The following is a 17,129-nucleotide window of genomic DNA, read 5'->3' as shown; positions in this document are numbered from 1 at the left end:
TGTTTTTAAAAAGAGCATAGTAAAGAGTCTGAGGACAAATTATTCAACTGTTTATCATACATAAGACTGCATGACTATAATACAAAGGGCTTTTCTTTTTCATTTAACGTTACAATATACACAGCAAGTCCGGACTAGATCTTACAATCTGAACACAGGTATTTAACCTTTTCCATGCTGTTTATGTTTACAATGCACAGAAGTCCTGTAACCAAACTGTGTAGTAAAGCACACAAAACTGGACTGTAACATAACACAGTATGCAGAAGCATTGGATTTTATGATTTTTCCTCATGTATCGGTTCAAAAACTGCTTTAATTTTTGGTGCTTGCTAAAATGTGGCAACCGGAGAGGGGGAGGGGGGAAGGAAAAAAGGAGGAGGAGAAGGGGGAAGAGGAGAGGGAGAGAGGGAGAAAGGGGTAGGGGAAGGAGACCCGTCAACCTTCCATCCTAGACAGCAGTTACTGAATTCCTCTGTACATTGCTATATTCAGGATAATAACCTTTTATTCACTGTAAGCTCTTTGAACCTCTAAGTTCAAAGATGTTCATCCACAGGCTACACAATCCAATACAAAAGAAATATGGACCCCAGGTTTGTTTGGTTTTTTTTTAAAAAAAGCTGTGGCTTATAAAAACTGATATCCCCATGTATCCAATCACATCTACACAGTATTACGCCTCTCTGTTGCCACTGCTGTAAATATAAAAACCTCTTTTGTTCAAAAAAAAAAAATCAACCTAGTTAGCCACATGGAATTGACCAGTAAAAAGTATTCGATGTTCTACTGTTTTGTTTTTTTTTAAACAGGGTATCGGCAGAGGTAGATCACTGCTTCTTTTCTAGGCTTCTTTTGCTCTTGGACAGGTAAACTATTTATCTCCTTACACTAATTCGGCCCAATCTGATTGTTCTCCCAGTATCGGTCAGTTTGAAATGGGGATGGAAATTTAGCAACTGCCAATCAGACTGTGTTACATTAAGGCAGCGTAATCCCAAAACTAGGCACGGGTTCAAATACAGCCTAACAACAGGTCTCACATAAGCTCTTCGTCACACTCAGACTAACATCTGGGACCTGTTTGAGCCCTCAGGTCTTGCCTTCAAGTTTGAAGTTTAGCTAATCAGGAATACAAGAATCAACTGCTGGTTTCATAGCATCTGGATCTAATGTCCCTTTTGCCTTCAGAAGCCTGAACATGCTTATAATGTAACGGATGTTCTAGTCTTGAATTAGATGTCAATCTAGTATGTTCAGTACAGAGATTGCTGTATATGTATGTATTGGCTATGAATTCAACAACAGTTCCAGTTTTGTTTAAGCAATAGTACAGCCATAATTTTTAACTGACATTTAAAAATGGTCTAGTTACACCTTGTGTCAAAGTGCAGAACTGCTACATTATTGGTTACAGACATCTATGTGCTATAAAAACAGCTTTGGTACAATAAATTATCAAAAAAAGAAAATAAATTTTTGTAAAATTCACAGCATAATTGTGAGGCAAAAAAGCAGTCACATAAAATTCTGCATTTTTTTTTAAAAATGTTCAGGATGAACAGAAGACATCTTTGTGCAGAAGTAATGGTGGAGATACCACGTGCCAAGAAAAAGCAAAAGAAAAAAGTAAAAAGCAGGAAGGGACACAGTTGTAGCTATTTCCATCAAACGCAAACCACTACTTCTGCGACCTTCAACCAATAAGGAAGTCAACTTTATGACACACGCAAAGTGACCTTGCAATACCTTACAATTAGTGGGTCACAAAAGTCTATTTTAAAAGAAAGGCCTCTTGAATTACCCATTCTCTGTTTTCAGCATTTAGGACTGTCTGCGAAAGCGTGTCCAAAAGTGATTGCATCTGAAATGGTAGGCTCTTCTAACTTAGAGTCCAAATCCATAAGGCCAAAGGTTATCCCAAAGACCACCATTTAGACCTCCCCAGAACTGGCCAAGACCGACCCCGTTGATTGCTTCTCAGTGCACCTTAGTTATGAGACCGGTCATGTTCCGATACTAATCTGACTGCGGTCTCAAAAATAGGAGACACGCAGAATCCCATTATAATTGCTGCTTTGATCCTCAGTAGGTTCAGACAAGGAGAGTTCTGATCACCGCCACTTAGCATGCTTAATGTGCCTTACAGACTCCAATACAACCGTCCCTTTGTACAGCTGAAGATGATGTATCTGTGTAATCTGAAGGTCCCTCTTTGCTTACAGTACTGCATTTCTGTGCCCATGTGTGTTTGGAGGACTTTAAAAAAACCCAAACCCCCCCATTTTTCCCCCTCCCTCCCCCCACCCCGCCCCACCCAAAAAAATCCTCAAGGGGCCCTTTACGTAAATTATGTGCAGTGCCTTTTTATTTTAAAATTAGTTGGCAAATGACTAAGACCAACATCTGGACATTAACCTTGAATAGAAAGACAAAAAAAAAACTATGACTGGGATGTGGCAAGTTAAAATGGGGGAGGCAAAAGACGAGGCAAATACCTCTGAGCTATCCGTTAAGGTGGGTTTGGACATGGCTCTTTAAAAAAACTTCATTGTCCCTTTGCAATCTGTTCAAGTTTAAAAAAATAGTCAGCTTTGCCCTCTTGTAGCGGTTCAGTGTGTTAATCTCCTTCTGATTCAAGCAGCTTTGCACTTTGTTTTTTTTTTTGGAAAAACACCACTTCTATAAAAACACACAAGAAACAAACTTAAGTTTCAATTTAGTCACGAGCTAGCCACAGGACTTTGTTGAACACAAACTCCTGTCATGGGAGATTCTTCTCTATCAATTCCTTGCCTCATTGCCAGATGTCCTTCAGTCATGTAATGTGCAGGACCTGTATTAGCAGAAAATTGGTATGTTGGATGTCCAGCTATGCCAGTCTCTTGGCGTGGATTGGAGTAGACTGTTAAATTAACGTCCATAGCTCCATTCTGTCCAAAGTCCAAGGTATTAGCAGCCACTGGGCGATTTTGGTAGGCTTGATTGCCTTGATTACCAGTAGAGGAGGAAGATGTAGAGGAAGAAGTAGTTGAGGAAGACAGGGATGTCATGGAGTGGTGACTATGGCCAACCTCCATAGAATCCTGGGTAGAGGAGCTGTTTGTAGGAGAATTGTAGACTCTTGGCCTGGTCCGGCTACCCAAGGCTTGTTGTCCATGGTGGTGGTGGTGGTGGTGGTGGTGGTGATGGTGATGGGAGCTGTTGCCATGGTGATGATGCAATGCATTCTGTTGAGGCGCTACGTGGAAGGTCGTTTCTTGAACTGGATGGGTTTCGACGGTGACTTGCGTAGGAGCTTCAGTTCCTGTCCATCCGAGGGGAGCAGGAAATTGCTGTCGCACCTGTGACGGTTTGCAAATAAAGTTAACTTCAAACCAGCCTCTCATGACACTTCACATCAAAATCTAATGGCAGTTCTAAGCCTTATACACTTGATGGTTATTCCAGACTGTGTGTTGTCACCAAGTGTTTGGGCCAGAGAGCAATGGCAGAATTAAAGAACATTCTTTCAACACAAGCCTGCCTGGACACGGTGCAAGTGGCACTTTACACCGGGCTCTGCTAGGAAGCAAGCCCTGTATTAGAGCAGAACCAGGTGCACTTTAAAGCAAGTTAAATAAGGACTGAGTAATACCTGGAAGTTGGAAAATTTCCACTGAAAAATAACCTTTATGTTCTAAAATTTCAACTCTTGGTGGAAACTACAATAACTATGCAAAAAGATTCTCCATATAAGGGAAGAATGCAAGGAAGCTAAATATTTAAATTTCCACGCCATCATTCTCCTCCACATTACCATCATTCACCTCCACATCACCATTTGACCTAAAGTACCACCAATAAAGGCAGAACTTTATCATCGAAAGAAACTTTTATAAATAAGGGGGCTAAAATCAAATGAGTTTAGAATAGTGCTTGCAACATAATAAGCGCTTAAGTATCATTATTATTGTTGTTGTTATTAAGAGTTCTGAGAGCTGCAATTTTGAGGATTCTTTCCATTCATTTTCTAGGGGGTAAAAAAAAACATACGTGGTGATCTTTGGAGAACACCTCAATTTGAAGTTCACAATAAAGGAAATGGCATTAATAACTATTAACCTTGCCAAAAGGCCCCTATCAAATGGAGGAGGAAGAGAAGGCAGCAGGAGAGCTGTAGCAGCTTGCAGAGCATTTCAGGAAGGGTAGAAGGGGGAAGAAAACCCTTTTACTGTTCCTCTCCCCAAAGCTCCCTCTGGCTGGCTCTTTCCCTTCTCACCCTGAATATTGATTCACCAGAGACTTCAGGTCCTCATTTTAGGAATTTCTGATGCCCAACCAAATGCCTTCATGAAAGAGTCCTTAATTGCTTTCCCAGACCTCAGGGTCACCACACCCTAGAGAAACCACATGTAACCATTCCATGAAAGGGTAGAACTGTTTAACTGTCAGTTGACACCCAGTATCTGACACCTCCTGCGATACAGAATGGGAACCTTCTGAAGCCGGTCATCTGAGAGCATACCTGTGGACTGTGTGTTTCACAGTCCATAGCCTGGACAGCTGCTGTGAAGTGCCCACCACTATGCCGATGCTGATGTGTTGGGTCGGACCGTGCCCTTCCGCTGTTGCTCGTCCCTGAAGATCCACCTTTAAAAAGCCACACACCCAATCAAAATCTGAAGCTGAAAATTGCTTTTGTTCGTCATAGCCAAACCCTAAAATCATTTACAGAGCTGGAGGTAGATGACAAAACAGGTCTTCTGCAGAAAAAAAATCTAACATACTGTCAATCAAATGAGAGTGCTTAAAGTTTGGGAAAAGGTATGCCACCTAACGACTCCTATGAGAACCTCTAAAATCTGTTACGAAACTAATGCAGTGCCCAGCTGACAAGCTGACAAAGAAAAGGCAGGCATTTGCCCACAGGCCTGGCGTGCCAAAGAGTTGGAGCTGCACTGGGTCCTGAAGCTCCACAACTAATGTTCATAATCCCCAGCTGGCCGGAGGTGGAGGGCCTCAAACCGTGAGGTGGCAGAGGAGCAGAGGCAGGTGGAGAAGGATGGAAAGGGAAATGGTGGGGAAGGGAAGGAGGAGAGGAGGAGGAATAATTGTCAGGCTACTGTTGATATGGTAGAAGTCATTCTTCTGAAGCCCTCTCTTAGGAGCACTATTTCCAGAAGCCCTGCCTTAGGCTTCTTGGAAATTTGCCCCGCCTACTCCAAGGAGTTTGTCCAAGCTTGGGTGCTATACCCAAGTGACTCTATGCACTAGGGGCCTGTCTTTGACACAGACATTCAACAATTCTGGATGTTTTTTCCCCCCAGAAAACAATTCTGGGTTTTCTCCACCCTTTTTTTAAACCTTCAAAACGATTAGGGTGCCTTAATTTTGATTACCAATCTACAGCAAATGCCAAAAATTCACATTTACGCAACCGACCTGAACTTGAAGATGTGCTAGAGGTGGTTCCTGAAGACTGGGACTGCTCCATGGCGGGGCTTGTGGATACGCTGTTACTTGTATTTGTACCTTCATCGGCTGTTTTCTTAAAAAAACTGTGCTGCAGGGCGTAATAAGGTTGAATTCGGGTCTTAGGGTCATAGTCAAGCATCCTTAAGATGAGGTCTTTGAACTTCAAGTAGTCAGCTACAGTATGACCCGACTCCCCAGCACGGCGTCCACCTGGCCCTCCTGTTTCTACTCCTAGGATGTTATGAAGTTTGCGGGTCCCAGGTGGTTTATACTCCTAAGAAAGAGGAAAAAAATATTTTTGAGAAGTTTAAAAATAAGGTAAGACCACAGAAATAATAAAAGCAATCTAATCAAGATGGGTTTATTGGGGTTAAACTACTCAGTTGAGCCACAGCCTTAAGCCCAACCACCTGGGAGAAAGAGTCCCTAGCCCTCCATTTCTGGCTGACAGAATAAAAAGCTCCCTCCTCCCTGAGTGAAGCCCTTGTTCCGTTAAACATGCGGTAGTTAGACACCCGCCCCGTTCTGTTCAAGGAACAGCTCACTAACGTTTCTCGCTGAGTCAGCTAATGTTCAATCTCCAGTTAACTCTCTGAGGTAAGTGAAGGTGATTAAAAGGAAATCTGGGGAGAAGCGGCCCCTAGAAAAAGTTGTCAAGCCTCTTGACGTGGTTGAACCACAAGATGCTACCTGGGAGAAGCCTGGCTCCTCAACACACACCTTCTATGGGCCGCCTAGCAAGGGCATGGTAAGAGATCTTCTCCCTGTTTCAGTCAATCTGTTTAACTCTAGGAGGGGAATAAATTATGGCTGGAGCGTCAAGTGGGATTATGGGGGTGGGGGGTGGCAGGGGAAGAAAGGGGAGAGATCAGGGGAAGAGAATGAAGGTGAGTGTACCTCTGAGATACTAAACTGTAGTTACTTAGCCAGTTTATATATTTCTATACTGCTGTTGCAGTTCCATAGCATTTGTTAAATACTGCTCATCTGTCTTACATTACCTCACAATATAGTTTGCCCCTCTTTCAAAGGGGGCACTTCTGAAATATAAAACACATTGAATATTTAACAATGTATTAACTTTTTGTCAAAACCCACACTTAGAGAAAATTGCTACAAATGCCCAAAGAGAAAACAGCTATTAGAAATGCAGGGTATATGCTTTAAAGGCAAACAATGGCCACCTAAAGGTGGATCCCTCATTTTACCCTTTTTCCATCTTTGGTCTTCTTTAAGTTCCAAGTGCCATCCGGCATCTTCTCAAAGAACTTCCTTGCTTTTGGTGCTTGGTCAAGAATGTGAGCAGGTGCTATTCCCAGAACTTCCACTATTTTATTCATTTGATCCACCTACCCGGAAGAAAAACATCTGCATTATTTGGCTGGGTCACCCATGTAGAGATGGTAGTGAAGCCATGTGAACAGTTGAGCTCCCTGACAGAGCGAGTGCAGAGCATGAAGAGCAGAGACTTCAGCACAGAGACTTGGTGAACACATTTGGTGGAGGGAAAGTTGAGTAGTGGAAGGAGGAGGTAGATGACATGAAGTCCACTCACCCCTTCTTCCTGGGAGAGGATGCCCCTCTGCTCCCTGGCAAAAGTAGTGGGGAGAGGTGGGCACAAGCCCACCCACCGGGACCCTATTTGTTGTAGGGTACAAGACCCCTCCACAAGCCAAACACAAATTAAGTATAAAAGGGATGTTATGTAAAAGAACATTTAAAAAAATATATTTGCTTCCTCAAACTTCTTCAAATAATCACGTGAGTGTGTCCTATAACTGGGCTCTTAGTACAACTAGGCTTGATATTTTTTCATTAGATTGGCAAATAAGCCAATAACACGTGCATACACTAGATGACGTCCAAAGTATTTGCTATTGCTAAACTACATACCAAAAAGAGCATTTACATGAGCAAGCATTTCAGTGTATTTCAAGTGTTTGCTGTATTGTACTTTCCAAGCAGTTAGCACTGTGCTCTGCACACAGCAAGCACTCAATAAATATGACTGAATGAATGAATGGGTGGTTCAGATAAACTGCTGCTTTAGTTACAAAAGTGTTTTGATTCCCAAGAGTAAAACGATATGGTGCATAACCAATTAAAATAAACCACTTGTATTGAAAGGGAAGACTTCCAAATGCATAAACAAAAGGTTAAAAAAAATTAAGTCTTTCATAGTTATAGCACCAACATTTTATGTAAACAAAGTCATGAGCAAAAACTCAAGAGGAGAAGAAAAAAAAAAGATCAACCCTGCCCCATCCAACAAGTTACACACCTCATTGGCTCCACTGAAGAGAGGCTCTCCAGTGTGCATTTCAACTAAAATACACCCAAGGGACCACATGTCAATAGCAAGATCATAAGGCATTCCCAAGAGCACCTCTGGCGATCGATAAAAGCGACTCTGGATATACTGGTATATCTGAAATGAAAAAAGAAATGCAGTGCATTAATTTCTAAGTGTTTTAAGTAAGCAATCATGACTAATTTTTTTTAAGATTCTCAATGAGTAGGGTTTTCAAATGGATTGCCACTGAAACTGAAATTAAAAATTAAAAACTGCTAAATAACTTTCACTAGCACTTTAATCCTGAACAAACCTCTACCCATAGAGTCAAACACCTGAAACATAGGTCCTTATCTGCCTTCTCAGCACCAACCACTCGGCAAAAGTTTTTTTAAAAAAAGTAATGCTTGTTTTATTGGGGTGGAAGAGTATTAATAACGCAACCACCACCAAAAAAAACCCCAACCCATCATTTGGGAAAAGGCACAAATAAAAAACCAGGCTAATATCTGTCCTGGAAATTAATGAAAAAAAAAAGATTCCTTAAGGGGGCTTCCCAGAGTAGCTCCAATGTTATTTCAGTGATCTTGAGCTACCTCTGCTGAAACAATAAATCAAAGTTTTTCCTACAACTAATTGGTCCAGCCCCCCCAAAATCAGTCAGAAAACATTTCAAAGTCCTGCTGAGGGGGGCCTCTTCAGGGTGGGCATATCTCCGCCTTCTGGAGAAGTCTCCCCTACCATTCTTGTGTTAGGCGGGGCGGTCGGACAGATAACTCCCAATCTTTTAAATCTGGACAGAGTATTAAAAAAGAAGTATATGCTATATTAGAAGGAAGAGTATAGGAGCAAGTAGATCCATTTTTTTCATTTTGGGGCTGACAGATGGCCTTTTGAAAAAAATTTCCATTAATGGCATAAAACCTTATAGCTGAACAGCAATTGGAGGTAAAAGACTGGGCTCTACTTCCATATAGACTATGAGGACAGAGCTATAAACAAAGCCACTTAGAGATGCTACCCAGAAGTCAAAGAGAAAACTTTCTGCAATACATACATAGTTACATCCAAAGACAAGCTCTGCACAAGAGGTTCCAAAAACCTGATTTTCCTACATCTTCTTACAGAACCATGAACTTAGAATACACAGCTCCAGGCTACCTATCTCCCTGATGCAAACTCGACCACATGGATATCCTTAGGTTGGGACATAAAAGGAAAACTATGCGCATGCTCAGGATACTTTGCTTTAATATTCCAAAGAGCCTGAAGCTGAACCCTTTCTGGAAACTGCCCATACTTGAAACCAATATTGCCAGGAAGTCTTTTTCTATTTAGAGAGTCTGCTGTGGCAGCATGTGTAGCCACGTTGGGAAATAGCATATTAATAAAGTGTGTCAGTTATAAATTTAGGTTATTGATTTGGTATGTATTTAATAGGATTTCAAAGGGTCTCACGGGTACACTTGTGTGGAAATGGCCTCAAATCCAACCTTTTTTCAAATGTCTGAACTTCAGTATTCCCAAAAGCCAATCAACAAAATCACCAGAATTAAAAAAAATAGTGAAATTAAATAAGTAGCACATAAGCAGAAGCGTTTAAGCCTTCCCCATAGGTATTTTGTCCAAATAACGTGAATACGATGGCCATTTTGGAATTTCTCTTCTGAGTTTTCAAGCTTTTTCAGCTAAATCCCACTTAAATTGGAGTTCCTCCTCATGCTTCCACTCAGTACTTCCTGACCTTCACAGGTCATTAGGACACTTTTCATTCTCTCCCGCCACATAAAATAACTTGCTTTACCTGCCTCAGCATATCCCTTCTAACCCTTTCTATCCCATCACAGGTCAATTCTTTCATCAAAATCTCAAGTTTATCTATAGTCAGCGGTGTGCCCGAGAATTAGGTTACCACATTTTGGCTGATATTGGAACATTAAGTCCCCAGCTTTTAAGCCTTCCCTTCTCTCTCAGCATCCATGAAAGAAGGTAGGGGACACAGAGAAAGGTTGAGATTTGGGGGAAAGACAAACTGATCGATCTGGGTTCAGCAGTGAAAGCAGCCACAGTTACATTTAAACGTTCCCCCACTAAACAGGGAAAATGAAAGTGGAACCCTTGTCTTCTTCCTCCCCTGACTGCCTAGATGCAGGGGGAGCAGAGGGGAGCTATCAAAGACCAGCCCAAATCAGATTCAGTTCTTGGTGCCAATACCAAAGCCTTGTAACCTAGAGGATAGGAGGGCCAAGAATTAGCCCGTTGGAATAGCTTTTGCTGTGAATTCTTTCGGATTTAAAAAAGATGGCATCATTCAAATACAGAGACTTGTGCTTACCTATATTACTAATATTAGCACTCAGGCACTAATGCTCCTCACTCGATTACCAAGGGTAATCTGACCTATCAATTAGTCAACAGAATTTACTGAGTGCTTACTGTGTGAAGCATTAAGCATTTGGGAGGGTACAATGCAAGAGCTGGTAAACCCATTACCTTGCCCATAAGGAGCTTAAAGTCTAGAGGGGGAGGCAGACATTGAAATAAATTATGGATATCTACCTTACTGCTGTAGGGCTGGGTGAAGAGCAAGTGCCTAAAGAGTACAGATCCAACAGCACAGGCTGATGCACAATGGTGAAGGAGCAGGGTAAATGAGAGCTTAGTTGGGGAAGGCCTTTTGGAGGATGTGATTTTGATATGGATTTGAAGGTGAGGAGAGTGGTGTTCGGTCATATAAGGAAGGGAGAGGGAGTTCCAGGCTGGACGGTGTGGGCAAAGGCGAGCTACACGAAAACTATGACTGTTGTTAAAGGAGTGAAGTGTGTGGGCTGGGTTTTGGTAGGAAATCAGGTGAGGTAAGATAGAATGGGGAAAGCCGATTGAGGGCTTTAAGTCTGATGGTAAAGAGTTTCCGTCTGATGCGGAGGTGGGTGAGCAACCACTGGAGGTTCTTGAGGAGAGGGAGATGAGGACTGATTTTTTTATTCTTGAAAAACAATATGGGCAGCAGAATAAAGTAATGACTGGAGTGGGGAAGAGACAGGAGACGTAGATCAGCAAAAGGCTGATGCAGTAGCCAAGGTGAGAGAGGATAAATGCTTGGATCAGCATAGTAGCAGTTTGGATGGAGAGGAGAGGGTGGATTTTAGTGATGTTGGAATGGTAGGAAAGATGGGACTTAGTGACAGACGGAATGTGTGGGTTGATGGGAGAGGTGAGCCAAGAGTAATGACACAGGTAAGGTAGTGGTGTTGCCTATGAAGAGTTTGAGGGGAAGTACAGTATAGCCTAGTGGGACAGATCACAGGCCTGAGAGTCAGAAGACCTGGGATCTAATTCCAGCTCTTCCACTTGCCTGAAGGGTGACCTTGGGCAAGTCACTTAACTTCTCTGGGCCTCTGTTTCCTCATCTGTAAAATGGGGATTCAATATGTTTTCTTTCCTGCTTAGACTGTGAAGTCCCTGTGAGACAGGGGCTGATTCTGACCTAATAATCTCAGATCTAATCCAGCACTTAGAACACCGCTTGATGCACAGTGTTTAACAAATACCATAATAAAAATAGTAATTATAATAATGATAGTTAAACATAAATTATATTTAACTTGGAGGAAATGTTTTCGATATGTTGCTAAACTTCTCTAGAATGTTCAAAAAGAAAAGCCCTGTGGCTTCGTTAGTTCACATTCAGTTTTGGCTACTTTGAGGCCGATTTTTTAACACTGGGATAAATACCTACCCTCTGTCCCAACTGACAAGAGCTTCCAAAGTCAACAATCTTGATTGCGCTGCGTTTGGGATTACAGAGAAGGATATTCTCAGGTTTTAGGTCACAGTGAATGATACTAAGTTCTGGAGTTGCAAGGAAAAGCAGTGCAGTGCACATCTGCTGTGCAAACTTTCTTGTCAAGTTCAAGGAGACACCTCGGAAATTGGTGTTACGTAACAAGTCGTAGAGGTTGTAGGACAGCATTTCAAAAACTAAACAGAGATGGTTTCGGAACATAAAGTGGCGTTTCAAATGCACTGAAAAAGAAGAGAGAATTATATATTAGACCTGTAAATGGACAAGCAGATTTGAGAGTGTTGAGGCTAATATCATTCACTCACTGACTGGAGGGTAGCTCATCTGATCCACACTAAGAGGGAGTTGCTCCTCTTGAATTGGAAGAACCCACTGAGGAGGCCTACTTTACTCCATTCGGGCTGCTGACAGTGACCTCCAGGAGAGATGGAGTTTACCACCTGAATCTATTTACTTAATCTACACACTCTAGGCATTCTAGGGACGGGGGAATACCTTACCTTCACTGCAGAGTTTCACGACCATATGTCCACAAGGCTGGGGACATTTGCTGGGTTTGCTCCTTTACGAAAATGCATCTCTGAGTCCCCGTCCCCATCCCGTTCCTCCCCTTCCCCTTCCACTGCCACGGGAAATCCATGGCGACCCCTCATTACCTTAATCTATCTTTGTAAAGATCATTTTCAAATTCCTGTGAACAAACTAAAAACATTTACCTATGTAGTATTTCATTTCAGTGTCATGTTTGTTCATTAGCTCAAGAAGCCGCACTTCGATCTGGGCTTGATTTAAGAAAGCCTTCTTGTTCTTTATAATTTTAATGGCTACCCACTCCTGTTCCACACGATCATATGCCTTTACCACCTACAAAAAAAAAAAAGATTAAGTGTACCTTTACTTTAGAAATGTCTTTTTTAATGATAAGACAAATGCGAAATCTTTTTTACTCTTGTATCTCAAAGTTTTCTAATAGTCAACTCTTCTTTCTAATCTTTAGTAAGCCTTCTACTCTATCGGTATTTACTTTGGATTTACGTTATCATGCTGATTGACAAGAGAAACCTTAATTTTAAAAGAATTAAAACTTCACTTGTTTTGAGAAGTTTGGCTAAGAACAAAATACCCTCACACAGAGATATGATACATGTATTAGAAATGTAAAAGGTTTTCAAATAAAAATATAAAATATTGCATTTTTGAGGATCTAAATCTCAGAATCATCAAAACAAAGACAAGAGATGCTGTATCTTGGCCAAACAAGTCTGTTTAAAACTACAAAGGAATCTGGGGCATTTCTGGAGCGACTGCTCATTTTGAATTCCCTATCTCTTATGGTGTAACACAAAAGATGAACGGACATTTATGATAGTGCCTTGAATACCTCACAAGAGTTAATAGCCTTGCTTGCAAATACATTGAAACTTTCTGATCCACAAACAAAAGTATAGTATTTTTCTGGGACCAATTTGAGGGCAAGGAAGGGACTGTCAATTTGAATCCCCTAAAATTTATCCTGTTACAATTGCAGCCCATTTTCTCTTTTTTGTTTCTTAATCAAGAGATGCAACAAATAATCAGTTTTAATATAGAAACCTTGATTTCTCTAACAGAAGATGGTGAAATTTTCAATCTTCACCCCATTCTCTTTTACAAGTTACATAATGTCAATACCTTTTGATTTAACTGGTCCAATCAATAAAAATTATTTTAACTACTCTGTTGGGACTTTCTCCAAATCTCTAATTTCTCAGAATAAAGAGCCCCAGAGGCCTAGTTCAAAGTTTACAAGGAAGGTGGGGAAGGGCTGAGGGAAGGTAAGGAGCCCAAAAGGCTTAGTTCAAGGTTTACGAGGAAGGTGGGGAAAAGCATAGGGATGGAACCCATATTGGCCAAACCTGATTGCCTGTTCAGTCAGTGGCCCACCACAATTCCTAGATCTCTTGTCATCGTTCTTGGCCAATGTCACTTTTACCCAGCCTGTATTTTTATGACTTGTTTCCCCACCCATAAGTGTCACTGTTCTTCCATACTTGATAACACTCATATGCTCCTATTTTCCCAATTTTTCATGTTCCTTTTCAGGTTTCTATCACATCCTTCAATATGCCACCCCTCATTTCAATGTGGTTTTGTATGAAAACTCTTATCATTAAATGGTTATGTGAAGAGGAAGGTCTCCTTCAGAGAACCATTCAATATCTCCTCTCCAATTCAAGACAATGATGAACTACTCCTACAACTCTCTGGCAGTTGTCTAACTATAAACCAGTATCATGTACTAGAAGAGTTTATTGATGAGCACAACGTGAGATGGTCTAAAATTTCTTTAATTCAAAATATTTTGTTTCCTAATGCATGAGGTCCAGAATAGGAGATTTATTATCACTATTGTCCTATGTATTGTGTTTAAAAATTGATGGCATATGGCACCTTGCAAATTGATAAATGCATTTTCTTTTTTAATGGTATTTATTAAGCACTTACTAGGTGCTTAACAAGAACATAGTAACAGCGCTTAAGAAGCAATGTACAATGTGCTGGAGTACATAAAAAGCTATCAGATTGGATAGGGTCCCTGTCCCACAGGCTCACAGTCTAATCTCTTTTTGAAAGGTGAGTTCCCAAACTAGGAAATTGACACTAAGAAAAAAACATTAATTATCCACACAAAAATCAAAAGATGAATTCAATTTGGGAACTATTTAAAGATATTAAAAACAGGTATTGTTTCCCTTCAAGTTAGGTCTAACTGCACTTTCATCAACTTAAAAATGATTCTGTTAATCATAAAGCCTACTTGCAAAAGCATGGGTTTTTTAGCCTGGAAGTGAAAAGTGCTGGAGTCCAAGTCAAATGTGTGCTAAAAAATATTTTTTCATTACGGACTTTAACATGGAAAAACAGAAGAAAATAGCTCTTTATAAATTGCGCCACCAACCTAAGGTACTAACTGCTCTAAAAGTTCATGTAATCATAATACAGTTCAGCTTAGAGGATTTTAAATCATTAAACAAGCTCTACAAAGAGAAAAGCAATCAAACCACAGGTTTGCTGAAACTCCAATTTTATCGCCCCACTCCACCCCATGGTAGAGATGGGGAGAAATCTAAATAGATGTGTTCTGTGGGAGTGCAGGTATATCTGCCTATTTCTGTAATGAGTTTGGGACAGACAGAGAGATTTGAATATGTTATAGCTGGGAGGGCACATGAGGAGGTGGCATCAACGGAAATTTATGGATACATGGAAATGTTATGGAATGTGTGAATGTGTGTTTGTATAAGAAGGTACAGATATACTGGTGTAGGTATAAGGGAAAATGCTTGTAAATGGAAAAAAGGTGTTGATGGTGACTGACACACACACTCTTGCTTCCAAGAGTTGTATGGATGTCATGGTATATCCTTGGTTAAGCAGTGCAGCCTAGCATAAGGTGCCTTCCAATATAATAATGTTGGTATTTGTTAAGCACTTACTATGTGCAGAGCACTGTTCTAAGCGCCGGGGCAGATACAGGGAAATCAGGTTGTCCTACGTAGGGCTCACAGTTAATTCCCATTTTACAGATGAGGTAACTGAGGCACAGAGAAGTTAAGTGACTTGCCCATAGTCACACAGCTGACAAGTGGCAGAGCCGGGATTCAAACCCATGACCTCTGACTCCCAACCCCAGGCTCTTTCCACTGAGCCATATTGCTTCTCTACTATCACCACGAGCCTCTTATTACCTCTGTCCAAAAGCCACTTAACCATCCAAATTAAATAAGCATACTGAGCCTGGAATGATCTGAGAAAACACCACCCAAACTATCCCTTAAAAGGCTATTAGGAACTTTACAATATGGAAGACTTGCACGGCAGCATTATTTAATTTAAAATATATGGCATACTGGATACAGCACAGGCCTGGGAGTCATAAGGACCTGGGTTCTAATTCCACTTGTCTGCTGTGTGACCTTGGGCAAGTCACTTAACTTCTCTGTGCCTCAGTTACCTCACCTACAAAATGGGGATTAAGGCAGTCAGCCCCAGGTGGGACACTGACTGACCAATCTGATTAGCTTCTATCTACCCCAATGCTTAGGACGGTACCTGGTACATAGTAAGCACTAAAAAAAACACACAAAAAATTGCAATTCAGGTACTAATCTGTGATTTGTAAAAGAGCATTACGTTAAAACAAGCTAGTCAGATAAGAAATATACCTAATTTACTTCTGGGGTCAAGGCAACTATGTTGATAAACATAAAGAAAAGAAATTTAACCTCCGCATTTCCCGCCAAAAGAATTTCTGATTTACCAACTGATTCACTGGCGTCTCAACCTTAAACTCCTCCCTCTACAGTCTAACAATCCAAAATGCTTGTGGACTGCAGAGAACTACTGAAAGATTTAGAAATTAACAAATAAACTGAAATGTTTTTGCTGGACTGAGTTAAAAAGCACACACTCCATTGAGTTTTTACTGTTTTGGCACAATTATCGGCTTGACACATCATCCTCTAAGACATTACATGGGTCTGTAGTGTAAACAGGGACTATTTCTATATGCAACAAATCTTGCTTTTTAAGTAAAATTTGAAAAGAAGAAGAAAAAAAAAATGGAATCCTTTAAAAAGGGAATCAAAGACAGAATGACAGTTCATTGGTTAGGATTTTATAATGCCTCTTCCCCCAGAGGTTCTTAACTCCTCACAGGAGGTAAAGGCTATAATTAGCAACACTCTGGCCCTCCTACAGCTTTGAATTCTTGATAGGAGTTAGGCCTTTCAGACTAAAATATATGAACCTTTTTTTTTTTTTTTTAAAGAGAGAATTTTTTGAAGAAGTGTGAACATGGTTCTTAACCTCTAAAGAAACTATAACTGGAAATGCAGCTGTATGATGAGAAGAGGACAGTGAAAATAGTCTACAAATCTATAATCTGCTGAATAGATTAAATGAATGTCAGTTCAGGGAGAAAGACCAAATTTAGCAGCTCATTCAGTACTAGACACTCGGGGGATTCTCAATAAGTGTTGGACACTGATTATTCAGATCAATTAATCAATCAATCTTACTTTACAAAATGCTATCTATAATTTACGATTTAAGTTGCCTCTAATTTCAATCACTAAGACATTGATCAACCAATTACCTGTCCAAAGGAACCTTTGCCTATTAAAGAATCAATTTCATAGCGATCCATCCACTTTTCCCCATTTTTTACAATATAGTCATAGTTGTCATCATCATAGCCATCATTGTAGACCTTCCGCTCCTTCTTATGACTAGAATCATCTCCTTGACCCTGTTGGTGCCGTCGTTTCTTTTTTGCATAGTAAACCTGAAATGGGAAATATTTTGTTAATAATCGAGTATCTAACGTAGTCCTACAATAGTAAATTCAGAAACAACTTCTGGAATGAATATTCTGAGATCTAATTACAGAAATATATATGATAGAGTACTACTCTGGGCCTGAAATCCTGAACTCGGTTCCCACAGCCCACCTCAATGCCTGACCGCACCTAGCCCCAGCTGACACATGCCCAGACTAATTCAGAATAGCCTAAAATTTACTTCCAATAGCTG

At 40.7% G+C, this 17,129-nt stretch overlaps 1 protein-coding gene across 3 annotated transcripts in view; it reads right to left on the bottom strand.

The window, feature by feature from the left end:
- Positions 1–2,346: 2,346 nt before the first annotated feature.
- Positions 2,347–17,129, bottom strand: part of DYRK1A (dual specificity tyrosine phosphorylation regulated kinase 1A) — an 83,116-nt gene continuing 68,333 nt past the window's right edge. For all 3 annotated transcript variants that reach the window (XM_029083350.2, XM_029083351.2, XM_029083352.2), the window contains 8 exons: positions 16,693–16,881; positions 12,272–12,419; positions 11,490–11,776; positions 7,739–7,885; positions 6,666–6,806; positions 5,425–5,731; positions 4,508–4,632; positions 2,347–3,344 (listed from right to left, as the gene is read on the bottom strand). In XM_029083350.2, coding sequence (XP_028939183.1) covers positions 2,724–3,344; positions 4,508–4,632; positions 5,425–5,731; positions 6,666–6,806; positions 7,739–7,885; positions 11,490–11,776; positions 12,272–12,419; positions 16,693–16,881 — 1,965 coding nt within the window. In that variant the 3' untranslated portion in view covers positions 2,347–2,723. The remainder of the gene's footprint in view (positions 3,345–4,507; positions 4,633–5,424; positions 5,732–6,665; positions 6,807–7,738; positions 7,886–11,489; positions 11,777–12,271; positions 12,420–16,692; positions 16,882–17,129) is intronic.

Source organism: Ornithorhynchus anatinus, chromosome 18 (genome assembly GCF_004115215.2).
Source record: "Ornithorhynchus anatinus isolate Pmale09 chromosome 18, mOrnAna1.pri.v4, whole genome shotgun sequence".
In the NCBI taxonomy this organism is placed as follows: domain Eukaryota; kingdom Metazoa; phylum Chordata; class Mammalia; order Monotremata; family Ornithorhynchidae; genus Ornithorhynchus; species Ornithorhynchus anatinus.
Note: the sequence above shows the minus strand (reverse complement) of the source record. Positions and strands in the feature narration are given on the sequence as shown.